The sequence below is a fragment of the Miniopterus natalensis genome, chromosome 13 (assembly GCF_054644295.1).
Source record: "Miniopterus natalensis isolate mMinNat1 chromosome 13, mMinNat1.hap1, whole genome shotgun sequence".
Taxonomy (NCBI): Eukaryota; Metazoa; Chordata; class Mammalia; order Chiroptera; family Miniopteridae; genus Miniopterus; species Miniopterus natalensis.
Window position 1 is genome coordinate 98,341 of NC_142093.1, and position 27,518 is coordinate 125,858.

Below are 27,518 nucleotides of genomic sequence, written 5' to 3' on the forward strand. Positions count from 1 at the left end.
GTAGAAATTAATTTTCCCCAAAGGTTGAACATAACCCTAACCAGGCTACCTGTTTGCTTGTTTGTTCTCGCTTAACTTTGCCAAACTAGCTGGAACATCTCCCCCAGATTCTCCAAGGAGATTATAACACATCATAAAGATCCTGAACAAGAGCCCTTTCCACCAGGTAACAATGGGGACCCTTAGACGCCAGGTCAGGGTATCACATTGTGGATGGGTTAATATATCACTTACGTACTAAAATAGTTACCTGGGAAACAGTCCACATCAGTGCACACCTAGAGAATAACATTGCTGAAGCTCATGGCAACAGACAGTTCTGTGTTAAATTATTAGAGCAAACTTTTACTCAGTAGACATAACAATGTTCCTCAGGTTGTGTGATGGCTGGAGGAGTTGTGTGTTCTGCACCCCTCCTGAGTCCTGCCCAGCCCACTGTCCAGGGCTGCTCCCAGGCGCTGCAGGAGTTAGGCGAGGTCCACTTGATCCAGGTTTTTAATTTCCAACAACATGTGAAGGGTTTATTAACTATAAGACTTTTTAAATGCTGTAAAATATTTAGTTAAAAAATACTGAATTCAATATACAAGCACAACCACATAATTCTAGAAACAAAGCAATGAAAATCCTTAAGCTTCTGTCTCCCAGGAGATTGCAGTGGATTCACTAAGGATCCCATGTTCTACAGAACAGAGGTGCTGTTTTCAGGTTAGACCCGAAAAAAGTGTGTCTTCCCCACAAAGACAGAGGCCCTTTCCCTCTGCAGTGAGCAATGCCTGACCCTTCGGAGACCAAACACCCACCAGCCGGTTAGACTATTATGAGCTAAATCTGGCTGTGGTTGATAAGGATCTGAAATAAGAATTCAACAAAATTATAGCCTAGAGAACTCCATGAAAAATTAAACTCTGGACACAGAAGGAAATTCATCCTAGACAAAAATTATTTCTTCAACTACTGCTGAACTTGGCCCCTGTCCCAGGGTCCTGGGGGACAACAAAGGTTGGGCATTTTCCTTCAGTGTTTCAAGAAAGAGCTGACTGCAGAGAACACCTTTCCCACACACTTAGGTGGAAAGACGAATGGACACCCGTTCACCAGCTTCCAGGCCAGGTGCAGACCCTCCACATTCCCAGTCTCTGTCCCCTAAAGGATTAGCTGAACCACTTTGTTTCTACTGACCTATGGAACAAAACGCTCGTTAGCCAAAGTCTGGTTAAGACTCTCTTCTCCCCAGACCCCTGAACTTTGGCCCTCCCTTAATGAAGCACTGGAATGAGAAGCAACCCCTCCAACTGCTCCCAGCGACGGTCACACACTGTCTGACCCCGGCCCCAGGCTCCCCCACTGACCACTGGCTTTCCAGCGCTGTTGACTCCTCAGAGAGGAGACCAGGCTTCGGCCCCAGCTGGAAACACTCGAAGGGTCCGGGGTCAGAGAAGCCCCCCCTATTGCCACAAAGTCCCCTCCTCTTCTTGAGATCTTCTCAGAGTCAGCACTCGTGCTTTATTTGACACCACGCTGGTTGAGAGTTACACGAAATCCTTAAATACAATAAACAACAAGCAGAGAAGGCTCCCTCTGTAATATGCCAACCGGAGGATTGGGGAACCCTCCTGCAGGATACATAAAGCAGCCAGGAAAATGAAAACAAAGCATTTAAAAATTTATGGTTGAGCCTTGGCCGTCTAATCTGCAAGAACAGGCACGTCTTGACTCGCTGAAGGAGAATGTCAATCCTTGGTGGTCTTCAAACCAAGACAAAACTCTGGAGAACCTGTGGGACGAGCTCTCACACATAGTATCAGTCACAAAAGCCCTACAGAAGGAGCTCTATGGTATCACGGAACTCTATGGTATCACGGAACTCTGCAGGTATCACGGAACTCTATGGCATCAAGGAACTCTATGGTATCACGGAACTCTATGGTATCACGGAACTCTATGGCATCAAGGAACTCTATGGCATCAAGGAACTCTATGGTATCACGGAACTCTATGGTATCACGGAACTCTATGGCATCACGGAACTCTATGGCATCAAGGAACTCTATGGTATCACAGAACTCTATGGTATCACGGAACTCTGCAGGTATCACGGAACTCTATGGCATCACGGAACTCTATGGTACCACGGAACTCTGCAGGTATCACGGAACTCTATGGCATCACGGAACTCTATGGCATCAAGGAACTTTGAAGGTACCACGGAACTCTGCAGGTATCACGGAACTCTATGGCATCAAGGAACTCTATGGTACCACGGAACTCTGCAGGTATCACGGAACTCTATGGCATCACGGAACTCTATGGTACCACGGAACTCTGCAGGTATCACGGAACTCTATGGCATCACGGAACTCTATGGCATCAAGGAACTTTGAAGGTACCACGGAACTCTGCAGGTATCACGGAACTCTATGGCATCAAGGAACTCTATGGTATCACAGAACTCTATGGTATCACGGAACTCTGCAGGTATCACGGAACTCTATGGCATCAAGGAACTTTGAAGGTACCACGGAACTCTGCAGGTATCACGGAACTCTGCAGGTATCACGGAACTCTATGGCATCAAGGAACTCTATGGTACCACGGAACTCTATGGTACCACGGAACTCTATGGTATCACGGAACTCTATGGCATCAAGGAACTCTATGGCATCAAGGAACTCTATGGCATCACGGAACTCTATGGCATCAAGGAACTCTATGGCATCAAGGAACTCTATGGCATCAAGGAACTCTATGGTACCACGGAACTCTATGGTACCACGGAACTCTGCAGGTATCACGGAACTCTATGGCATCATGGAACTCTATGGCATCAAGGAACTTTGAAGGTACCACGGAACTCTGCAGGTATCACGGAACTCTATGGCATCAAGGAACTCTATGGTACCACGGAACTCTGCAGGTATCACGGAACTCTATGGCATCACGGAACTCTATGGCATCAAGGAACTTTGAAGGTACCACGGAACTCTGCAGGTATCACGGAACTCTATGGCATCAAGGAACTCTATGGCATCAAGGAACTCTATGGCATCAAGGAACTCTATGGTACCACGGAACTCTATGGTATCACGGAACTCTATGGCATCAAGGAACTCTATGGCATGACGGAACTCTATGGCATCAAGGAACTCTATGGTATCACGGAACTCTATGGTATCACGGAACTCTATGGCATCAAGGAACTCTATGGTACCACGGAACTCTATGGCATCAAGGAACTCTATGGCATCACGGAACTCTATGGCATCACGGAACTCTATGGCATCACGGAACTCTGCCGTTACTAGAGAAATCTGAGTTTATCACAGAACTCTGTGGTTGGACAGCCCCTCAAAGAGCTTGCTCTTTGTTTCACCCTTTTTGCATGTGGCTCGCCATGACTGCACATACCTGGTTGCAATCCTTTTTTCCCAAATAAATCCCTGTTGCTGAAGGACTACCTTCAGCTCTTTGCGGTCAACAGTGGTTAGGCGGTGACAAGGCCCCTACACCTACGGGCTGCGGTCCGTCAGGGCGTGTGGCATGGGCAGGGTGGCATGGGCAGGGTGGCGCAGTGGCAGGCTCCGCTGGTGGGAATGGGCACGTACCTGTCTGCGCCTCAGAGGTGCCTTCCTTTTGCCAGCGTAGCCGCAAGGCCACTGGGAAGGGCCCAAGAGGCCGCCTCCGCTCCTGCCGGCGGGGCAGCGCCTGTCCAGCCCGACTCCGGTCTCCCTACAGCAGGTTGGCTTTGTCGTTCCCCTCCTGCCTCGGAGCCAAAGCATCCAGAGTCCCAGCGAAGAATTAATTTCTATTTATTCTGTTACCCATTAAACATAGGTTGTGACTAGTAAGAAAAAATGTATTTTAAGGCTTGGTAAATCAACCTTCTCCTTAGGCTTATGGTATATTATTAGTTATGGGAAAATACCTGAATAGGCCACTGAAGGGCCAAGACCATGCAAAATTGGAAGGTTAAAAAAAATCTAAAATAACTCTTTCTTTGCTTCCCCCAAAGCTAGAAATCTTAAGTCAGATGTTTTCTGAAGGGAACTGACATCCCAGGGAGACTAGTTCTGAGTAGCAGATCTTCGCCTCCTGGCCCTGGGCTCTGGGTAGAGGGCGATGTCCTGAACGGAGCTTCTGAGGCGAAGGAAGGGCCACCTCCAGGCATCAGCAGATACGGTTGAAGTTTTAAAGTCTTTGCAGACTTTTGCTGGTTTTGTGCAGGAGGCAGAAAACGCTGGCCTGGTTAGTGAACTTTAGTCTAGACCTGAAAATGATGAGAGCTGGACACAGGCTGAGACGCAAACAAAATCAGACTTGAACAAGCAGAAAACAGCCCTTATCTTTGCTTTGGACAACTGAACATCATAAGGATGCAAATTTTCCTTTTGTTAATACATGGATTTAAAGCAATCTCACACAAAACTTTTTTTTTTTCCTGGAGATAGTCGAATTGACATTAAAGTTCACATGAAAAGATAAAGAGAGCAGCCAGGGAAACCTGCAAAGAAAGAAGTGAGAATAGCGAGTCCAGAGGCATTTATAACATCACAGAATCTTGGGACCCAATCAGTGTGGTCAGGAAAGTGAGCAGACGGGTCTTTCCTGTGTTTCCAATACTTTCAACTTTTGCATTAGGCTGGATGTAAGTTTCTGACCCACCTTCAATTCAATGGCTCCCATTTGCTGTGTTTAAATTACTCTTAGATCCACATATTGTTTTCTTGGTTTATTTTTCTATTCAAAATTTTCCATTTAGCTCTCTCCTATCGTGTCAACTTTCTGCTGAAATTTTCCACCTTACCTTTTAATTCCTTGAATGTATATATAAGTTTTTTTTCTGATAATTCTATTGCAAATAAATGAATTCACTGTATCATTTTTATAAGTTTAAAAGTTTAAATTCTGTAAACATACAATAGCACATACTTAGAAAAACATACATATATAATAAAAACATACAGGAAATTCAGATTGATGACACTCAACCGAGCCACACCAGCCAGGCGTGGAGGTATGTTTTACCTGCAGACCAACCACAGGACCGACACTTACTTTATAAAAAGAAAATAAGAAAAACAAAATCAAGACATTAACTTAGCATTTAAAAAACATTTATTTAGGGACAATTAAACCATGTCAACATAAGTTGATTCTACCACTAGATATGAACAAACATAACCTTCTAAAGAGAAAAATTAATAGATAACACCTTTTTAAATGCATAGTTGTTGAATTTCTTTGTAATAGTATGTTTCTACCATTGATGTCTATATACAACTTTTAAAGGTATAAAGATAAATTTTAAGGATTCATATTCTGGTTAATACCTACAACTCTAAGTATTACTACTGCTATTGTATATAAGTTGATTTATTTTTTTCTAGTCACTTTGCAAAGACATATGTAGTGGTATTCATGCCCCTATGCACAAGATTCTCAAAGTAAAACAGTTGCCAAATCAAATGTTTAGTGATGTTAGAAAATAAACACAAAGAACTGTGACCCTATAAATTGAGGATCTTAACTATTAAATAGTCTATGTGATAAAATTAGCACAAAGCATTTAAAGATATGTAAGTTAATCATTTATTTATAGGTGGGAAAACAAATTCTTTTACATAAAGGACAAATGTTTACCCTTCCAATCTGGGTGCTTTTCCTTCTTACTCTTGACTCACTTTAAAACAGATGCTAAACATCGCTTAGCTGGTAAATCCTGTCAGTGTAAAATTAATATTTTTTGTAATTCTCAAAGAAGATAATATAAAGTTTAGTTTATGGTAACATAGTTGGCTGGAAAAATGCCAGTCTGACCTCGAAGCCTTCCTTCCCACCAATCAAAATGTGAATCCGTTTTTGATGTAACTGTGATTCTGTCTCCAGCTTGAAATCTCAAATCCCCCGGCTGCTGCCCTTCAAAAGAATACAGCGCTGTCACCTCTATGGGTTGGCTAGAATTACCTAAAACAAGAAAAAAATACTTAAATTAGTCACATTTTCATAGGAAAACTGGGAGTGTGTGCAGGTGAGACAGAAATGAATGATGTAGGGTATCCTGACGCCCTGAAGGCCTACAGAGCCCACAGCAGGTGGTCTGTGTGAGCTTCATCATTACTAAACTTAGGATTTTCTTCTTTGCAAGAGCAAACCTTTGGTAATAACATTTACTAAATCCACAAGAGTCAAATTGTGTATTGTTACATACTTAGCAATGTATTTATCAAATATTTGTGGTTATAACTGTTTGAACTTTGAATAACCTATATGACAATATTTATGTTTTTCTTATTTTAATGGGATAGCCATGATGGCTCCATAGCTTACAGCTATTAGAGAAAAGCTGATACTTATGCTCAGAACTGTATCATAAAAGATTCAGTTAAAACCCATGCTGTGTAGTCGCTGGTTCAGAGGTCTCTGGCTCAAATGTGTGTATTTGGCTGCTTTATCAGCAGACTTTTTCCCCACAGGCTTCATGGCTGTTTTGAATTCTGCTTTTAGTTGGTCCTTTCTCTCAAAATGGAGATGATATTCAAATGATCACATCGAGAAGCATATCTGTGTACATTTAACAAAAACTTCAACATAATGAGTAGACTTTAATGTATCAGGAAAAATGCTTTGAGCATTGAGTGGTTAACATGAATAAAAGGCATTAAATATTATAAGCTGTATAGCATCATACAAATATAAGCAGATACCTACTGTGTGCTCAGTTACGTGGAATTCGGTATTTCTATGTTTCATATAACTGCATGAATTATGCAATTAGATGATTTTTCATTGCATCTAAGTACAGATATACTGAAAACATAAGTAAATTCTAAAATCAGCTACTTATTTGGTCCTATATTATAATAAAAAAATAAACTGACCTGGGACTGTCAGAAGAAAAAATAGTCAACACTTCAATTAAACGACATTGACTGAAACCCTGAATTTGTAGCCACACAAGATAGTGCCACAGTTCTCTCTACGAGGCACGTGCCACACTGTTCTCTGAGTTCTCCTAAAGAAACAGCCTTCATAACTAATCTATTAGAGATATTACTGGTATAGTTTTACTATCGCACAAAAAGTTCTGCGTATTTTTATACTTTATACTGTATTTACCTCTTGTCTATCAACTTGAAGGCATAAGGTACAAAGAATGTCACAAACGAATAAAATTTTGAGGCAATCGATACAATGAAACCAGCTAAATGACTGCTCACGTGCACTGACGGTCATCACTAATTAATGTAGCCGTGACGCTGCACTGAGGCAGGCGTACAGCAAGTCCTCACATCACGGCTGTCATTTGATCAGAAGAATGTAAGTCAACATTGAAGAAAAAGATCATTCTAAAAACTGCCTTGTCAGTAATATTTACGACCTCCATATATAAAACTCAATCTCAATTAACCAACCTCAGCAATGAAAACCCTCACATAACTCCTCCTGCTGTATCCAAGACACGTCGGGTAACAGAAGGGAGCAAGAAAAGACAGTGCCTGAGAATGCCAGGGCTGCTCTGGAGGCCAGGGCCACCTAGCTGCCGCACATGCACACATCTACTGCAGTAAAAGTGCATAGGAAAGAGGAGCACAAAGATAACAGGTACCAGCGTGTGGAGGACAAGACCAGCCACTGTTCCCAGTCGGGCTGTAATAGGCACAACACGCACTCTACTCATCCTCACCTAACGGGGCAGCCACAGACACAGAGCTTGGACAAGCTGAGCGATCTGAGGTGGTGGGATCTGAACCCCCAGAGACTGTCTCCAGGCACCTGAATCAACACTATACCCCAAGGTCCTCAGCAACCACATAAGAATCAAATTGTCTTCCACACACTGAACTCAGATGTACCAGAGCACTCTACTTCTGTTAGGCAAATTTTCAAGAATTAGTATATTTTTCTGCATCACTGCATTATCGTGATGACACGAATATCAGGAATATCTGACACTGATGATCCTGGGTAATCACTGATAACTGAACTAGTTCCATCGGTCTTAGGAACATATTCTATGATGAATAATGGTGAGAAAGTTACTATGAACTAGAGAGGAAGGCAGAGAGGATGGCAGCCCTGGCTCGGTCCCTGCCTTCCCAGTCGGGTTTTGTCGACGTCCCTCTGAGTTGCAGTTTCCAAATGAAACAAGGGTGAAGCAGGGATGGGAGATGGTGTAAATGCAGAGCAGGTGGGCTTGAGCTGCAGCAGGGAACAAGGCAGCCCTGCTGGGTTGAGGAGGCCGATATCCAGCACCGCCCTCCCATGAGTTCTGAGCAGAGGTGAGGCAGACGGGGGGGTCACCGCTGGCAGAGTAGAAGACTGGTAAGTCAGGCCTGACAGACTCCACCCAACCCCCAGTCAGGTGCTGGGAAAACAGGGTGCCACGCCCGAGTGAGGCTGCTCCCAGGCCACTCCATGGCCTGTGAGTTTTTTCTTCAATAAGCTCAAAATGACCTAAAGTTCCTTTTTACTGTAAACAGTAGGGAAATTTCCATTAGGAAAAGTTTAATGCCCACAAAATAATTCATTTTTTAAAAAAGGTGAGCCCAACAGGTAATGTCCTTCCAGGAGGGAGACCACGCTGGGAACCACTGGATCCCGAGCTGTGGGTGATCACAGAAGCCGTCCCTTCTGAGTAACACAGGCCTTCAAGTTTAACATTCCTGTGCTTTAAAAAAATCTGCAGGGTCTTTGGCCATTTTCATCATAATATTCAAGTTTAATTCAAACAGGGGTTACTTTTCTCTCCCAAATCAGGGCTACACTTAAAAGGAAACAGATTACAATCAGCTTTAGTGATTGGCAGCTGTCCTGAGGCTCCTAATTAGCAAGGCCGGATCCCCTCCACCTTTTCAATGCAGCCTGTGTACTGTGATCCATGTGCAGCCCACACAGCTGCCCCAGAGGAGATACAGGCAAATCTCAGCCTTTAGAAAGTCCACCTCAAGACGATCCAGCAGAATTACAGATCACAGTCTGGTGGTGACTGATCCTGGCACACACATCCCTCAGGCTACATACAGGGTCTATAACTTCGGGGACCAAGTCCTCTGTAGGAGTGTGAGTGTCACCAGGCAAGGCTACCAGCCCAGTGGTTTAGGGCATATGTGGTAGCCAAAACTGAGGAGGGTGCTGCAGGAACTGAATGGGCCTTGCTCAGGGGCGCTGCTAGACACCCACCTAGCTCAGAATAGCCTTCGCAGCAGAGCTATCCACAGTGTCCAGACTGCAGGGGGATCCTGACACAGAAGGGCACAGGCTTTCCGTTACTAAAAATTCCTGTAAATTGGGCTGGGACTCTCAAAGTTGGTCCTGCCCAGAGGTCCGAGTGCTGATAGAGCTCTTGGGGGCTGCAAATCCAAGTGTGTGGGATTTGGGGAACCATCATTAGGCTGCTTGTCTGTCGGGTGCGACAAGCTGGGGAGCTGGCCGGTGGGCCAACTGGATGTCCTGCTTAAAGGGGCGTTCATTGTGGGGGCCAGGCCTATGTCTTGTGACTTTTGCCTGCGAGGATGGTCAGCCAGGACATCCTCCCAGGCCTCACACACAGGACATCACACTAGCCCTCAACACGGGCTCTACCCTGGCCCTCAGGGCCCCCAGGGAGAATCACCTGGGAAAAAAGGGCAGGAAGCAGGTGCCTGACAGTGGGCACCAGGCTGAGAGCAAGAAGAGTCAGGTACCCTAGTCCACCAGGGAGAGGCTCACCTCTGCTCAGGGACTGTGCTTAGGAGACATTTTGGAATCATTTTATTAATTAAAAAATAAAAATGGGCACCTAGTGACTTTGATGTTCTATTTACCTGAAACATGAATCTCCAATGGTTTAATCCAGAGTATATGGCTCTGGGACTCCATGGCAACAGATGGTATGAAAAAATAAAGAGGCTATTTAACAAATGTTTGACCTTTGCCCTCAATCTGTGTCCCAGTCCCATTTCTAAAAAAATTGCCAAACTCCTTGAAAGAACATTCCCTAAAGGACATTAAAGACAGACAGACTGAGGGACTGTTTTATTGTAAAAAACCCTAATAAGTTTTATGAAGGTCTTCCCCTTAACAGTAAAATATTTGAACTTGAAAAAATAAAAATGTTCTTAAATATAATAATTATTCATGGGGCTAAAACCCAGAGAAAATGCAATAAGGGTTAAGTTGTAATTCACAATTAACAAGCTTCTACTTATTAAGACTCCCACAGTCCTGCAGCAGCATCTGGCCCTGAGCTCAGGTGCTTCTCAGCAGGTAGCTGTCTGTTTTGGCTTCTGCATCACTCTCATCACCTCCAATTAAAGCCATTAGAGAACAAAAGCATCAAAAAAAAAAATTTAAAAAAATGAAGTACTTCTCAAAATGATATGGATCCCTGTAAAGCTACGCAGGGTGCCAGATACTTTCCCAGAGGGTTTTCACAACCTGCCAGAGCAATTAGAGCTTGTGACTATAACATGGACATAAATCACTGTTATATAGATGTTTGTATTTACCAACTCTCTCGTGATAGCGGGGAAGTTCAGGGTAGAGCTTATATTCGTTTCTGTTACCTGCAAAAAAAGGGGAGGAGATTTAGAAAACTAGTTTATAAAGTACCCAAGAATGCCAAATCTTGCCCTTGCTAAGTAAATATTTTAAATCACTACAACTGATAGAAATATCATTAATTTATCACACTTTAAATCAAGAAGGAATGCCTGAATAAATCCAGAAAATGTAGATACAGGCAGATGGCCCATGTCTGACACCTGTAGGGCCAGAAGCACACAGACCACGAGGCAGGCCCTGCAGCGATATACCCACAGTGAACACAGACTTGTTTCTACAGACCTGATCCTAAAATGCCTGAATAAGAAACCTTGTGACCCCCAAGCCAGTGATATTTAAACATCCTCACTTGTTTCACCCCTAAAATAATTTTTAAACAGCTTGCACTTTGACACCCTTTCCCAAACATCATAGACTCTCCCCAGTGATCTCAATTACTTTTCCACAGGTGGCCTCTCTCCTCCTGGACTGAGAGCTCTCACAGGAGGTAAGTCAGATTCATCTTTGACCCCAAAGCCACAGTACTGGAGACACAGCACCTCCCGAACAACAGCAACGACATGAAACATCACCTACTTTAACATGCTGCCATTTCTTGGCAGCCTCTATCTGTGAAGTGAAAAGCAAAATTCTAAGTGTGACTGCCCTAAAAGTGAGCGATGGAAAGAGGGGCGAAGGCTGTGCAAATTCAGTCTATTTTACAGCCACCTTATGAAACCCTGAGACCCCAAGAGTGGACGATCAGATTAATATTCAGAAACATGAACCTCTGAGTGTATAAGAAAAACATCCCCGTTTTAAATCAACATCTTTTGAATAAGTTCTAAGAAATGAAAGCAATGAGATTTTGTCTTATGCATTTAGAAGAGGCTGAGCATTCGCTCTTTCTTTAAAATCTACTAGTTCTTTTATTTGACTAAAGTTAAACAATGTAGTTCCATTTCATAACAATATTTAATAATTGCTTAATTATAATTGTATTTGAATTGGAACAAAAAATATTTACTTTGAGAGCCAGAGCTCAGATGGCCTTGTGGAGATGGTTGCTGTGGTCTTGACAACGGTTTTGGAGGTAATTCTTTAGCCTGGGAGGAACAAAAAAAATGCACAGAATTTTAAAACCCTGTTTTTACTTAGGAGCATACAAGGCCTTTTTTTCTAATGAGTGTGTGTGGCAGATTTTATCCCACGCCCTGATGAAAGAATCCCCTTCACGCTCACACTTAGTTGAACTGGATGACAATATACGCATGTTGACCAGGATGCTCCCCGTAACAGGAAGCTGTCCAGGTGCCTCTGACCACCTCTGCAGGTACAGTAATGTGGTGGCCCGGAGAGGCAGTAACAATTCAAATTCTGTGAGTCTGTTTTCACCCTTTACGACAGGATTAAGCGACTGAAAGCATGTTGTGCTAGGTAACCATGGTCCCCAAAACTCTGGTGCTTCCAGGCCTCAGTATCAGCAGCTATCATCGATGTCAGTAACTGATATTACAAAGGCCTATCCTTGGAGAAATGCAACCATGGAAAACAAACTATGTTTCCCCTTGACATCTGTGTAGATGACATGTCAAGGTTGTAGGGCATTTTCACAGTAACTGCGTAAATGAAATCACAAGGGAAGTTCAGTAGGTTGTTAGGGAGCTGATAGAATATTCTGCATAAAGGAGTGTCCTGTGGCTACTGAGACACATAAACTCAACACCACCGAAGCCTTCCTCTGCTCCCGGGCGGCTTTCCTTGCGTTGATCCGCTGTCCTTCATTCTCATACTTTTCAGTGAAGGAATCAAGAATGTCATACAGATCTTCGGCTTGAGCAGGCCGCGGTATGTCTCCAAATAAAATCTCATAAGCTCGAATATCTTGACAATAAAATCTAGAGAAATGTCAAATTAAGAACATTTCTTTTAAAGGCATGGATCTTTTCTAGAGCTAAATTCTGTGTGTATTTATTCATATTCTACTTTTCAAACTAACTATAAGCCATAACCCATGTTAAACCCTGAAATTCATGCCCCAAGCTCACCTCTAGAGGCCACCACCACAAATAGCCTGATATACAAAAAATATAAAATGCACATCACATGTACATATACTTGTACATACATATACATGTCAACATTTTAGCAAATATACCTACAAGCAGATATATTTTTATAGGTTTTTATTTTTTACGTTTCTTAATAACCCTAATGTAAGACTTTATTCTAACATATATGACTTTGTAATTTCTTTGTAATTTGCTTCAAAATTACATAAAGATTTGCCTTACATTTTTGGAAGCCCTGCAGTTGATTAAGTATATGTGTTTTAGTTTACCCAGAATTTAGGTGAACTTTAGTGGGAAAGTCTTCCACAGGCCTAAAGTCAGAAGTTTCCAAAAGTATATAGTTTTTTAATATGTCTTTATTGATTTCAGAGAGAGGAAGGGAGAGGGAGAGAGAGATAGAAACATCAATGAGGAGGGTCACTGATCAGCTGTTTCCTATAGGCGGGGGCCCGCTGGGGATCGAGCCCACAACCCGGGCATGTGCCCTGACCGGGAATCGAACCTCAATCTCCTGGATCATAGATCGATGCTCAACCACTGAGAAACACCAGCCTGGCTCCAAAAGCATTCTTAATACTTTCTTTACATCAGTTGAAATCACTCATCTTGCACTTACTTTCGATTCGTTTCTTTCCTTTCAATCAAACAGCTGCCTTCTAAACTTATCCCAGCAAAGAGCCCCCTGGACCTGCAATATGTAAAGACGGCGGCAGAGCTGCGCAGGGCCACATTTCCTTCCAAATTTCTGCAAAAGAGAAGGGTTAGCCTCAGACTGTGGGAGACATTGTACCCACAGACAGGTGTTTGAAGAGCACTGTACTTCTGACCCAAAGACTGGTGTGTTCCCCACTTCCTTCAGGTCTCTACACATTTCATTTCCTGTGGGCCTCACCTGCGTGGGTTTGTGGTGGTGCAGGGAAGGGCAGGAGTGGGGAAGGACAGAGCCCATGGAATCGCCCGAGGGGTGGGATGATCCAGGGCCTGCAGTGTGGAGGACGCTCAGGAAGCTTTCATTTTTCACCCGTCTACCTCTCCCCAAACAAGGAAATGCATCTCAAGAGTCCCAAAAACTGTGGGTTCTTTTTACCCTGAGTGTTTTCATGGAACTTAGAGATATTCTTGGACGATTTTACTGTGTAACTTCTATAAACATTCTGGGTTTAAATTTCAAAATCACTCAATGAACACAAAACGAGTACTTCATTAACAGACAAATGTGTTTTAAACACTAGAGTAAAACACTCCCATTTTGATTTTTCATAATTTAGTGTACGAAAAAAAGCCCTTTCCGGATCAATGCTGCCCTTTACCAGCTAATTAAGCTTAACTTGCTCCTTCAAAGCTTAATGTAAATTTTATATTCAGGTTCAGAAGATACAATGGCTTGCATTCCAGAAATATTTACTTTCTTCTTGTCTGTGCAATTTTCTCATTTTATCACACTGGCTGTGCTTTGAAATTTTCTTATTTGTAAGCAACCTCAAACCTTCTGTGAGACAGAGAATCATAACTTTGTTTCATTTGAAGTCACGTTTCCTCTTGAGCAAAACATTATATAGTTTTTACAGCTTTTCTACTCAACAGCTGTTGCAACATATTTTACGGAACTCACCTTCCCAAGGGCCCGACTGCCACAGTAAAATTCCCTCCAAGGGTTAGGTTACCACCTTTTGCAAAAGCTTCTACTGCTCTGTCATAATTCAAAATTATAACCAAATCCGACACCTAAAATGTAGAAACTCAATGATTTAAAAAATAATTACGTTTAAATATCACCTAAAATATAGGCTGATTAAAACTCAATTATACTATATCTACTGTAGCAAACATTTCAGTGTAGACAGAGAAAGAATACAGAAGTCATGTTTTTATTTGGAGCTGAGGATGTGAGCAGCTAACGTTTCCACAGGTACTAATGGCAAACTCCTTTCACTCTGTGAGATTTTCCTGCTTCATCTTCTTTAGTTTCCTCAACTGCTTTGTAAGGTAGGTGGTGACAGAGGTGTCGTGAGGTTAAGGAAACTGCCACAGTGAAAACCAGAACAGATCAGATGGGTAGGAGAGCAACACAGGCACTGCCTGCAACTAAACCCTCAGGAAAGCCAAGGCGAAGAGCACAGAACGGGCAGGGTTTGAGGTCAAGGCCCCAGGGGCCCCGGTTCCCAGTGACAAATCCACACCAACACCCCTGGGAAGCCAGGTGCCTATTTCCAGTAAACTGCACAGTGGACGCTTTATGTCACAGAAGCTCAAATCATCAAGAAGAAATACAGTTGCCATTGCCCAGTGCCTACCACTATGACTCATTCTCTCGGGTGAGACTACTCCAGGCACGTGGACATGGGGAAAGCAGTTTCCCAGGCTCCCCGCTGCTGTGGTGAAGCCCACGGTGAGCACCTAAAAATGTCAGGACCCATCACAGGACAGGCAGGGCGGCCCTTGGGCAACAGGCATCAATCTCAATCCCAACGTCTCATCTCAGGAGCTCACGAATTCCAAGCGTTTTTGTGTACAGATGCATTCATTAGTAAGCCCGAGGGAAGGCTGCCGTTGCCTCTGTGTTAGAGGCGAGGGGCATGAGCTGGCCCAGAGCACATAGCTAGAAGGCACTCAGCTGGAGCTGGGCCGTGCTGGCCACTCAGTCTTTGCTCCTGCAGCTCAACCACTGGGCCCAATTGCTTTGGAAAGATGACCAAGCATATCATTTTGTAAAATGTTTATTTTAAATCTTTCTATTGCATTTACTGGGTGTGGTACTTGTTTTTCAAGACTCTTAATGTGCACTATGGCCTGGAATCCAGTTTCCAAATCATCATCACAGAGACATTCCTGTTTAGTCTTTACTACATTAAATTTACTGACATCGTTATTACTTAGTGTCTCATCCTTTAAAAAAATGTTTTGATTGATTTGAAAGAGAGAGAGAGAAACACTGATTTATTGTTCCACTCATCTATGCACTCACTGGCTGATTCTTGCATGTGCTGTGACCAGGGATCAAACCCACAACCTTGACACACTGGGACAATGCTCTAACCAACTGAGCTACCCAGCCAGGGCCTCTCATCATTTTTTAAATAAATGCTATTTGAGACAGACCTCAAAGCATGCCCCCAGCTTCATGAGGAATTTGAGGGGTGTGGAAAGCGTGGCTGTAACCCAGAATGAGGAGCCACCTGAAAGCATCACCTGCTTCGCCAGGAGGTGGCCGGGAGGTGATGAACCCATACTTCCCACAGAGGGTAACATTTTTGAAGGCTTTAATTTGGTTGAATATATAAAAAAGCAGTCATCATGAGCAAAACTGAAATATGCTCCTCTTTTTACAGCAGATTCCTGTAGCAGCGAGTAAAGACATGAAATAAAGAGGGGAGATGAGTCAGGGAGACCTCCTCCCAGTGAGGCTGCGGGAATTCGTAACAGAAGGCCGAGGGAGAGGCGACTGGAGACTGGAATCCAAGAAGAAAATGGATTGAGATGTCGGGAGATTTGGTTCACAATCAAGGAGCAGCAGATGAAATTCAATATCGTGTCGAAGATGATCCCTGTGCCACAGAGCTCCGAAAGCCAGTGACCCCAGGTGTGGTTTCTAGTCCATTTCATGGAAGCCTTAACTATTAGGAGCAAAGCTGTCAGTCTTTACTTAAGGAATTGGAAGTAATTTGAGTATTAGATATAACAAAACTGGATTCTGCCACAACTGTAAATGCACTGTCAGCCTGCTTACACTCCCCTCACTACCTGAGTCACTAAATAAGCCATAAATTCCCAAATATAGTTCTCAGATTTGAGACATATCTGTTCTACAGATGCGCTAAAGATGGAAACGGGACAAAGGAAAAGTTTTACTGTGAGAGAAAAGGAAGAAAACGGTACATTAGATAGTTTTAGGTAGAGACTTGTCAACAGGATAAAAGGGAACCATTTCCACAGGTCGCAAAGTAAGAACGGGAGGAATCCTCTTCTCCCACGTTAGGTTTCAGGTACTTTTAGAGAACTCATGATCGTGTGCGTAACATCAGCTACTAACCTCAATTCCTATTTCAAATCCTCCGCCAAGCCCCGCGATCCCGATGGCTGAGGGTGCTGACCATTCTAATAAAAACAAACACACATCACTCCAACATTAAACCTGTCAGGTAATTATCACAGGGAAAACGCTAAAATGAGGAGGAAGATGGTTTCTTTTTAAAACAGTGAGAATTTGGCATTTTCCTCTATGTTTTCAAATGTTCTTTATATATAATTTTTAAGTTAAAAATATTTGAAAAATATTATTCATTAAGTCTCTTAGACTCACAAGTCCATGTTGTCTAACCTCTCAATAAACGTGCCTAATACAAACTATAGAATTCTCACCAACTAAGCATACGCAGCATTTGATAACTTCAATGATCAATATTTTATAATGTTTTACAAAATGATTGAGCAGTAATTCTAGTCTTGAGTTAGAATTTTATCATAGAATGAGAGCAAAAGGACTGAAAGAGTTTATTATAATCACTCCTAAGGGTAACACTATACGACCTGGTATCTATTTTAAATCTCTGGGGGGAAAAATTATTTTGACACCCTTTCTGCCTGGCAGAAGCCCAAGAAATAGGCTATAAATTCAAGATGATTAAAACTCTAGTAAGATGAATTTCCTTTCATGTGGAAACTAAGCACAGTAATTCCATTTGCCATCATCATACATTTCAGGAATACTGTATGCTTATTTTTTCTGATATAGAAACAGGTTAAACAAGTCTAGAAAAAAACATTAATTTGGTTGGGGGAGGGTAGAATTGTCCAGATAAAGTAATGTCTTAAAATGTTTCTAAATCGAGCTTTGCTTACTGCATGTATTCCACATAATAACTATGGAGTATACCCAGAACTAATCTGTCCTGGCTTAGAGGAGTTTTGATTACAGAAATTAGTGTCTTATAAAACCAAAATTAGTCTCCATTTCCTATGTTAAGTAGGAACTGCCTCTGTCCCCCATCTGACAGGGATCCTGGAATTTTCTGTGCCTCATTTGTGCAGCTTTTAAATTACCCTGAGCAGCTGCTACTGTGCAAGATGGAAGAGAAATGTGTTTAACCCAGTAGACAGGTCCACCTGGCTCTCTGGGAGAAGCCCCAGAGGCCGAGAGCACCTCCACCTGTCCATATAGTCACCCTGTCGAGGACCAAGGGGATCTACAGGACCAAGGCCTTCTTGCAGACTTGGGGCTCAACCAATGTGGACACCCTCTGGATGTACCCCTACTTTGGTTGTGCTACTGAGAATTCTGCGCATAAAAAATTGGGTAACACTTGAGATGAAGAGGATTCTGTCATTTTTGTCTTTCAGCTGAGCACTGAGCTCTGAGAGCTGAGCCACAGCTTGGGAGAGACTCGAGACTCTCATTACTGGGGGGACACCTCACAGGAAGTGGCAGGGACACCTCGCAGGAAGCGGTGGGGACACCTTGCAGGAAGCAGTGGGTCCAGTGACTAATGTTCAAAGGCCGTGTGCCCCACAGACGACTGGATGCATCTATTGTCAGTGGATGGCCCACAAATTATCTACTGAAAAATAACTATTTAAATAACACAATCACACATGATAACTATTTAAACGTATCTGACTGAGCAGCAACATGAAATGGGTATAAAAAGCACCTTAGCTCGTCATGACACCCACACACTGTCAGTACCATGTGAGTGCTGGCTGCTGGGAGTTAACGTAAACGCACTTTGGTCTCATCTCTGAAAAATCAAGGGTTGGGTCTCACTGCTGAGAAAAATCAAGGGTTGGGTCTCACTGCAGAAAGTGAACCTGATTATGCTGATCTTAGGGTTCTGCTCCGGGACATCTGTTAAGCTGACTCCCACAGGAGCAGTAGGAAAGCCTGCAGACAGCTCTCATTTTCCTATAAAATCCCACGAAACAAGAGAAAACCGTTGCACCACGAAGTTGAGGAGCACGAGCTAATATTTCACAGCAAATTGTCATGCTTAATAGTCACTCAATGAAGAGCTGCAATTGTATACAAGACAGAGCCACATCTACCTGGGTCTTGTCTAATGTTTTAGGAAGAGAGAAATGTGATAGCTCGTGGCCCAGTTGTCTGACACCCAGAACGCACCCAAGGGAACCCCGAGAATGACAGTTTTGGGACATGGGACGTCTGTCACTCTCCCTGTGAAATATGTTCAAATGGAAACAGAACAAGGAAGATTCAGGATTCTCTCCTCCCCACATGAAGAAAAGTCACTTACTTCCATCGGGAAGACGAGCCAGCACAATCCCACTGCCTCCTCGAGCCGTCACCAGAAACCCAGCCTTTATCACAGACAGAACGGCTAGGCCCTTGGCCTTAGCGATCACATGGGCTGCAAAAGTCAGAGACAACAGGTATGTAGGTGCCCCCAGATCCCAGGCACACAGGTGTGCTGGGTCGATTCCTGGGTTCTCAGGAGGAGCCTAATGGCACATCTGAGCCACGAATAAAACTCAGTTATAGCACAGATGGCCAGGTCGCTACTCCCAGCTCAGTTTTTCTGTTCTTTCTGCAAACACAACATGGTAAGTGCTCAAAAATCCACAGCTGCCAAAATAAATGAGGTATATCCAGATAAGGTTTTACTGATATCTAGTAGCAGGACAAATAACTTGGAGATTCAATTAATCTGGAACATAATTCATAATTTAAAAAACAAGTTAGTATTTTCAAGGAAATTGAGATTTCTTTGTGTTAAGAAGGAACTTTAAAATGGCCAACACATGGCATGGGGCACAATTTTGATCTGAAAGCCATGGGGTTCAGCTTTCATTGATATGAAAATCTGGACTCAAAACAGAAAATAGAGTGATTCTGCCACTTTCAAACCTTTCTAAGTTTATAAAATGATCTGTTACAGTAGTCAGGAGTGTTGCTACGGGTGCACTGGAACTATATCTCAATTTACAAATATTGGTTTATTCACATGTCAAGGAAGTTCATTATATAAAATGAGAGTTATTAATAGATACACCCCTTAAACACAGCACCTTGCTAGCCTGTGGATTTATTTACACAACACTATATCTTTCATATAACAATGAATATATAAACATTGGAAATCATTTTTGGATGATGATTTTATTTTCAATGTAGTTTAATTTGTCATCACATAAGTTAAATATTCTGTCAAGGAAGTCAAACCAGTTACTGAACCCAAATACACAAAAAAGGTTTTGTATGAATCCCTAGAAAAACACTAAATTTCTAATATAGTTATGCACATCACTCCACAAGTTAATACACATTCTCAGAAATAACTCATCCGAGAGCATGAAGAACCTACTATGCAGAACATCCTTAAATAGCTAGACAGAGAAAACACAAAAATTAAAATTTACTTCTGAGATTAGCTAGTGAGTTTGGAAAATGAGCTTGCAAAGTCCCCAGAAATTGAGGAAAAGGACAGGTGAGCCTGAGGAAAGCAGAGCAGGAGGCAGGGTGCTTAGCATGTGGGCACCTGGAAAGGGAGGCAGGGGAGGAAGCCTTGGCCAGGAGATTGCCCAGACACCAGCTGGGAAGATCAGCTAAGAGAAAACGGTGCTCTGAGGACTTGCAGCTCTCGGGGGCTGACAGCCTAAACTCAAGGAATGCAAAACATAAGTCAGAAAACAAAACCAATTTCAAAATTAACAGCACGTAGCTTATTTACCTACCAGGAATGATTTTATCAGGTCCATTTCTGGAAGTTATTTCTGTGAATTCTCTTAGAATTTTAGCAGCCTTTTTTGCTTCCGATTTCAAATTGGAAGGTATGGGGTTATTCACTAAAACATTAAAAAAAGATTTTAATATAAAAATCTACTAAATAGAAGTTAGAAATTTATTGTAATTTCATTTTGTCTCATACACAATAAGCGTTAAAAAATCCTACCCCACCAGACAAATGAACTGGAAATCCTCAAATATTATTTCATCTGTTTTCCTAGTAAATTAAACTCCCTCAGAGACTGGGAAACCCTAAACACCTCAGAAAGTATAAAATCATGGGATTCTAAAGGATCTTAAACAAAATCTAGTTCAATCTCCCCATTATGTATTTTCTCCCTGTAATTTTTAACTCACCTCAATACTAATAAAAACATTAAAATATTAAAAATTTTTTAAAGATGTACTTTATAACTGTCGATAATAGATAATATAAAATTTAATATAGTTGGCTATTTTTGTCAAAAATGTTTGAACTGTCTGTATAGATTTTCCTTATTAGCAAAATTCTAGGAGACTCAGGAATTGAGTGATTACTTCAGGTAACAAAGGCTAGCACTTGTACAATACTTTGCATTCCAGTATTATTTGTGTAGGGGCTAAACAATATCAATACTTTTCCTCCCACCTTCTAAGTTCTCCTAGCTGGGCTAATAACCAAATATATGGAGACAGGCTAACAGGAGAAAATAAAAGTTTAATACATGCACATGGAGAATTCACACAGGCACAAAAATTCCAAAGACAGTGAGGCAACATTGGGTATATAGGACATTTTTGGACAAAGGTCCTTCCCTATCACCAGACAGGCAACCAGAAGAGCCAAAGAAATCAAGGTGTTTAATGTAAAATCGGCCGTTCAGACCATCAGATCCATGTTTCATTTTAAGGACTGTGTTTCTGGCTCTGAAAGCTCCATTGGTTGTTTTTCGTTCCTCCCATTTTTGTGCTTGTTGTGTTCATGTTGTTGTTTAAATCCTCAAGCATATTGTAAAAGGTGCCTTTATGTCCTTGTCTGGTAATTGTGTCACCTCTGCTCTTCCTGGGTCTGCTTCTGATGGATTTTTCTCCTAGCTGTGGTTTACATTTCCGTTTCTACCCATTTCTAGTAAAAGTGGTGGTTGCTAGAAGTTGTGGACATGGCATGTGTGAGCAGGCAGTGAGTGAAGGGTTTCTTTTGTTACCAGTGGAAAGAGGATGCTTCCACGGAGTCGCAAGAAGAGTATTTCAGGGACCCATGAATAGGAGGACTTGAGGCACAGTGGCAAGATTTACTGGAGTGAAAACAAAGGATTGTCCCCAAGTGCCTAGTATCTCATCCACAACCAGGTGGCTCAGCTCCACCTTTTGGAAGAAGTCCTGCCTCTGAGGCCACAAGTCCACACCCACATCTATCAGGCCCAGGAGAGCCAGGACCCAGAGATGCAGAACTTCTCCGTTTCTCATTTCCCCATCTGCACATCTGCCTCCAGGGCTGCACTTGGGCCTGCACTGCTGCTACAGAGAGGGCATACAGGAACAAAGGAGGGAGCGCAGGAATCTCTGCAGCTGTGCTGGGCCAGCCCCCATCCAATCCCTTCCTTTTCCCAAGTTTATGTTCGCCTTCTAGGCTCCCACTGCACATGACTCAGCAGAGGAATTCCTCTTTCACCGGTTCTCCCCCCACCTGACATCTAGGGGTATAGCTGGTTGTCCCCTGAGGAGACTGGAAAGCCAGTCCTTCCTCCCTACTGGGGATTAGCATCTGTTTGGCAGAGGATGGGCTCTCCCCTGGGACATCTGGAGGGTCTAGCTTCCTAGTTAATCTGGCTTAATTTGATGTCTGGCTCCATTTGTTCCCTTTCTTATTTTTATTTATTGATTTGAGAGAGAGAGAAAGAAACATGAATTTTCTTGTTTCACTCATTTGTGGATTCATTGGTTGATTCTTGTACGTGCCCTGACCAGGGATCAAACCCACAACCTTGGTGCATCAAGACGATGCTCTAACCAACTGAGCTGCCCCTCCAGGGCCCCCATTTGCTGCCTTTCTTTGTCAACAACTAACTAGCTGCCTACGATAACACTTTGATGTGTGGCTCAGGTGTGTACATGGTCTTTTAGGGTGTGACTCTCTCCTGTATGTCCTCAGGGTTTAATGAGCTCTTCCCATCTTGGCTGGTAGGAACTGCTATTCTCAACCCTGTGTTGGCCCAGAGCTGTTCCCCTCACAGCTTCCTGGCAGTTATCTTGCCTGGTCTTCAAAGTCCCCTCTCCCCCCAAGTAATGCTTACTACTCAGCCAAGGACTCAAGGGGTCCCTCTGCAGATTTCCTGAGCTCTTTCTCTCTAACTCCCTCTATTCTTCCATCTGCTCTGCAAATACCATGTGCCTGAGCCTCTCCACACTCACTGTCTCTTCATCCAGCAAGAACACGTGCTCTGGGCCTCCCTCCTCTCTGGGACCCATTTGCCTGTTGTCCAACATGTGAAAACAGACACTCCTTGTATCTGCCCAGTTTCTCATTGTTCACAGCAAATCTCAATTCCAGTACCTTTTCCTTGTGAAATTCTCAGTGTACTTTTAGTCTGTTCTTTTACGCTTACGTTGAATATCTTTACAATTCTGTCACATCTTTTTCATATTTCTTGTCCATTTATGGGGGCATTTCTGTTTCTTTTTCATTTATATATTAAAGCAATTAACCTTTTTTTACAACATGAGTTACAAATAGTCATTTTCTGTTTGCCATTTGTCTTTTGAATTTTCTTACGATGGTCTTTCTACTTTTTGTCATAAATAAAATGCATCTTCTCTTTTAAGTCTTACAAGAGTTTTAACTAAACAAAGTAATTCTCAAGTTCATATGGAAAAATAAAGAAGAAAAGCTAAGAAAAAACATGTAAAAGAAGCAGCACGAGGGGCCACACTCTGCAGGGACCCGACATGTCAGGAAGCCCCAACTGTAGGTGCAGATACAAACAGAAGAGGCAGCTTTACAAAGTAGAAAATTCAGAAGTTTTAAATATACTGTATAAAATCATTTAATAATGATAAAGATAGCACCTCAAGTCAATGTCAGAAAGCTCTATTACACAATCAATAGGGGTCTTTTGCGAGGAGGAATAAACATGCATTCACAGCTTCATGTTACACAAGGATAAACTCCAAATTCATCCATGATTTAAAATGCCAAAAATCAAACCATAAAAGAACCAGAAATTATTGGAGAATTACCTGTCAAATTCATAGTGCGAAAGGCCCAAGTATGAAAAAAATGTTTCTATATTTTTAAGTGATCAGAAATTACAGCATAAGCACACTGTAAAAATAAAGGAGAAAGTATAAATTGACAATTATTGAAGGGAAAAAAAATCCCTATTATAAATAGCCACCAATTCTGCTGTCTGCACATTAATGGTTTCAATGGATTCCTGTGCTAAATAGTGGACTGCTTCCCTTTTTGAGCTTTTATAGATTCCACTGTGGATAGTAATTATCTCGAGGTAGAATCTTAAGTGTTGGATTTAATGAATTTTTTAAAATCAAAGTTTTTAGGATTTTGTTACATTACTAAATAGCCTGTAAAAGTTTAGAATCACTGGGTATAACTGGAAAATTCTCCACCGTTACTGGGAGGTTGGTACAGACACTGTGTGTCCACCAGAAAGACAGGGTGACAGATCTCTATTTGAATTTATCTGAACACAAGTGAATTTTTCTTTTGTTTGTTTACTTTTCCTTTTTTGCATATTTTCTCTTCATGTCCTCTGCCCATTTTTCTGGTGTCATACCCCATTTGTGTATAATTGCAATCATATCATTATAATTTGGCAGCATCTCTCTCTCAGCTTTCTATCCTTACCATCTTTCTATCTATTATTGTGAATAAAGGCCTTAATTAAAAAATTATACAGCTATTATTCTACATTTTCTTCCAGAGCTTTTATTATACATGAAATGTTTGACCCACCTCAAACTTATATTGGTCTAGGGTATGAAGACCCCTAATACTTTTTAAATACACAACACAACTGATTGAATAATCCACAGCATTTAATTAAAAAACACCACCTTCATGACAAAAATAACAAAATAATATTCATAAACACATACCTGGGGTAGGCAAAAGTAGGTTTACAGTTGTGAGTACGCGCAATAGAGTTCATTCTTGTATTACTTTTATTATACTGTCCATACGAACAACTGTAAATCCAGACTTGCCTGCCCTTGTATGTTAAAAGATCTATGACAAAACATACACAGATGCCTGTCCTTCCCACCAGGTCCCGGCAGCATGGCCTGCTTTAAAGGATAACACTGAGGAATTCTGTTGTTTATCCCAGGGCTCATGTTAGAGGTGCCTTGGGAGCTGAGAGGCGGGTTGGCAACCTGCAGCTAAGTCCAGACACTACCTGTTCCAGGGCTTGGGAGGCAAGAACCATTTTTACATGTTTAATGATTGAAAAGATCAAATCAAAAGAATAATATTTTGTGTGAAATCACATTTTTCAAAGATGAAATAGGTCAAATCACATCCTAGATCAGCAACAACCTGTTTGATGACAGGGAACACTCTGAACCTCGAGCAACAAATGTTCCCCATGAAGAGAATCACATTCTCTCGTCACTACACCTGTGTTACAAAACAAAGTTCTCAATATGGCCTGACCATTCTCATGAATATGAAATACGTGGGAGTTGGTGTTCCTTCTGGTTGTACAAGTGTCTATATAGAGCCTCAGTTTTGCCTTTTGGTCCACAAAACCTCATACATGTCCTATCCAGCCCTTTAAGGAAAAAAGCTGCCAGCCTCTGACCTCTCGAAATATTCTTCAAGACCCATTTTAAATGCTGCTTCTACGTGACACCATTCAGTATAGACCCTCACACAACTGAGATCTTGGCAGGGCCAACCTCCACTGCTGGGCACCTGCGTGGGACCACAGGGTCCTTAACGATGGCCCCACCTCCTGCTGGCTCAAGGCCACCCCTTCCTGGGCAGCTGGGCAGAGCTCCTACAATTTGCCCACACAAAACAATCAGTGACCTGAGGTGCAGGGACAAACCTGCCCCATGTCCGGTTTGAGTGGCGAGGAGGACACAGCAACCACATTTTTTTGAAGATACGGCCAAGGTTGCTAACTGGACTTGAACTGCCTCCAGGGAGAGCGAAGAGGCAGCAGCGAGCCTTCCTTCTCTGCCTCCTTTCAGGTCCTCTTGTCTTCCCCACGGCTCTTCCTTCTCTACACCCAAACCTCAGGTCCTGCAACTTCAAGCACCATTTATGTCTGATAATTCTCCAAGTTTCATCTATTCTTTAACCTTGCCCTACATTCCAGACTCACAATATCAATTACCTGCTCCACCCAAGTATCAGGTAAGCATCTCAAATCAAACACATTCAAACATAACTTGTGATGTCCTGCCTCCTCCCCAACCTGTTTCCCCAGCTTCCTCTTCAGGTAGGGCTGACACTCCACACCTGGGCCAGGTGTGACGCCTGTTTCTCATGCCCTGCGCCAATCCACCAACATATCCACCTCTCAGAATATGAACTTTCAGCGTACACTCAGAATCTGACAACATCACCTACTCCCCGGGCACCAGCCTGGCCCAAAGAACATCAGTTCTTATGGTGTCCCTCCAACAGCCTCCTTACTGGTTTCTCTGTCCCATCTTGAGTCCATTATCGTTTCTCCAAAGAAGTGCTCCATCTAAGTAATATCTAAAATAATACAGGGTGTTCCCCCCAAAATATATACATACTTTGAGATTATGAAGTCTGTTTATTAACATAGTTTATTTTCAAAATTTAAAAGAATCTACAGAAATGAGTATGTATACTTTTGGGAACACTCTATATTACTCCTTACATCCCTCGAAGTTTTCTCATCATATTTAGTCTGTGCCATGGCTAATATGTCTATCTATTATCTATGTATCTACCTATCATATCTATCTGTCTGGCTACCCTATCTGTCTGTCTGTCTGTCTACCTAGAGCTCCTATCTGTCTGTCTATCTGGCCTTTCTTGTACTCATCCTTCACTGGAATGTAACTGCCATGGGGATGAACACATTGACCATTTTGTCGTACTAACAAAATACAACTTGATAGTGTTCTGCCTTAAAAGAGTCCCTTCCAGGTCCTCACAGGAGACGGAGGGCAAACGAACGAATAAACAACAGAGACCTGAGTGGCGAGACCAGCAAGCAGAGCTCCAAGAAGCCTCATGCACCCCAGTGGCTGATATGAGTGTGGCTCACCCGAAGTCCCTCCAGCCAGGAAGGCACAGGACGTCTCAGCTGTGCTTGCAGGAAACTGCTGTTGCTGCCTCAGAGCTGGATGGTCAGACCTGTGACTGCAATGAGGAGCAGCATCCTCAGGATTAATGGTACCTGAGTGGACAGAGAGCAGCCTGGAATCTCCTCAGCCCCCACCTGAAACATGACTGCCTCCAGGGAGAAAGCAAGACCCAAATGTGACTGAAGATGGGGGCTCATAATAAAATCTTTGTATTTCTGGCACCAAGTTTGTGATGTGAGACTCTTACCTGCACATGTTTTTCTTCCTACTTCCTTTGTACTATCCCCCTTTTCACCCCTAAACTACAATCTCAACTGGCAGGAAGGATTTACTAATCTTTGTGCCCCCACAGTGCCTGTCCACATATCTACATGCTCAATATGTCCTACTGCACTGAGTCACTAGAGAGATTTGTCCCTTCTGCTGAAATCTGCATCTTTCATTTTGGAATCAGCACCTGTTTCTCTCCACTGATGTCGCACCTCGATGGAAGCACCTCGATGTTGATCCCAACATCCCTCCTGGAGCACCTCAACTTCTTAACCGGAGCTGGTCCACAATCAGCAAGCACCTGGCCCAGGGCTAGTGTGGGCGCTACCAGGATGACCCTTTTCCAAGTACTTGCTGCAAGATTTTGTCACCCCATGGGTGAGCCTGAGGACAAAGCCACATAGAGGAGCTTTGGACAGGAGTTGCAGGGAGAAGACCTGGGCTCTGCTGGCACAGAGTTTCTGACATGCGCAACTAAAGCACAGTAAATAATATATAAATCTTACCTCTCCGTCACCCCCCAAGACTTTCTACTTTCATCTCCACACCCAAGCTAATCAAACCATCAAATAGGCAAATTCCACAGCTGAGAGTTGCTGTTGCATGCAAACATCCTGCTGGAGGTCACG

At 42.7% G+C, this 27,518-nt stretch overlaps 1 protein-coding gene across 1 annotated transcript; it reads right to left on the reverse strand.

Annotated features, from left to right (window-relative positions):
- Window positions 1–5,111: 5,111 nt before the first annotated feature.
- On the reverse strand, window positions 5,112–27,409 carry SH3YL1 (SH3 and SYLF domain containing 1). Its single transcript, XM_016199185.2, has 12 exons — window positions 27,077–27,409; window positions 26,580–26,711; window positions 23,548–23,632; window positions 20,280–20,390; window positions 18,842–18,955; window positions 16,624–16,688; window positions 14,206–14,318; window positions 13,210–13,338; window positions 12,251–12,419; window positions 11,549–11,627; window positions 10,488–10,544; window positions 5,112–5,964 (listed from the first exon to the last, which is right to left on the reverse strand). Exons 3-12 carry the CDS (start codon window positions 23,558–23,560, stop codon window positions 5,774–5,776), a joined length of 1,041 nt encoding a protein of 346 aa, XP_016054671.1. The 5' UTR covers window positions 23,561–23,632; window positions 26,580–26,711; window positions 27,077–27,409; the 3' UTR covers window positions 5,112–5,773.
- Window positions 27,410–27,518: the final 109 nt, after the last annotated feature.

Excerpts from the sequence above, each read along its gene's own strand:
- SH3YL1 (XM_016199185.2), bottom strand. Across the intron at positions 16,689-18,841 it reads GGCTCGTCTTCCCGATGGAA|AATGGTCAGCACCCTCAGCC; the intron begins GTAAGTGACTTT and ends TGTTTTTATTAG. Across the intron at positions 11,628-12,250 it reads GGGAGCAGAGGAAGGCTTCG|GCTAAAGAATTACCTCCAAA; the intron begins GTGGTGTTGAGT and ends TGTTCCTCCCAG.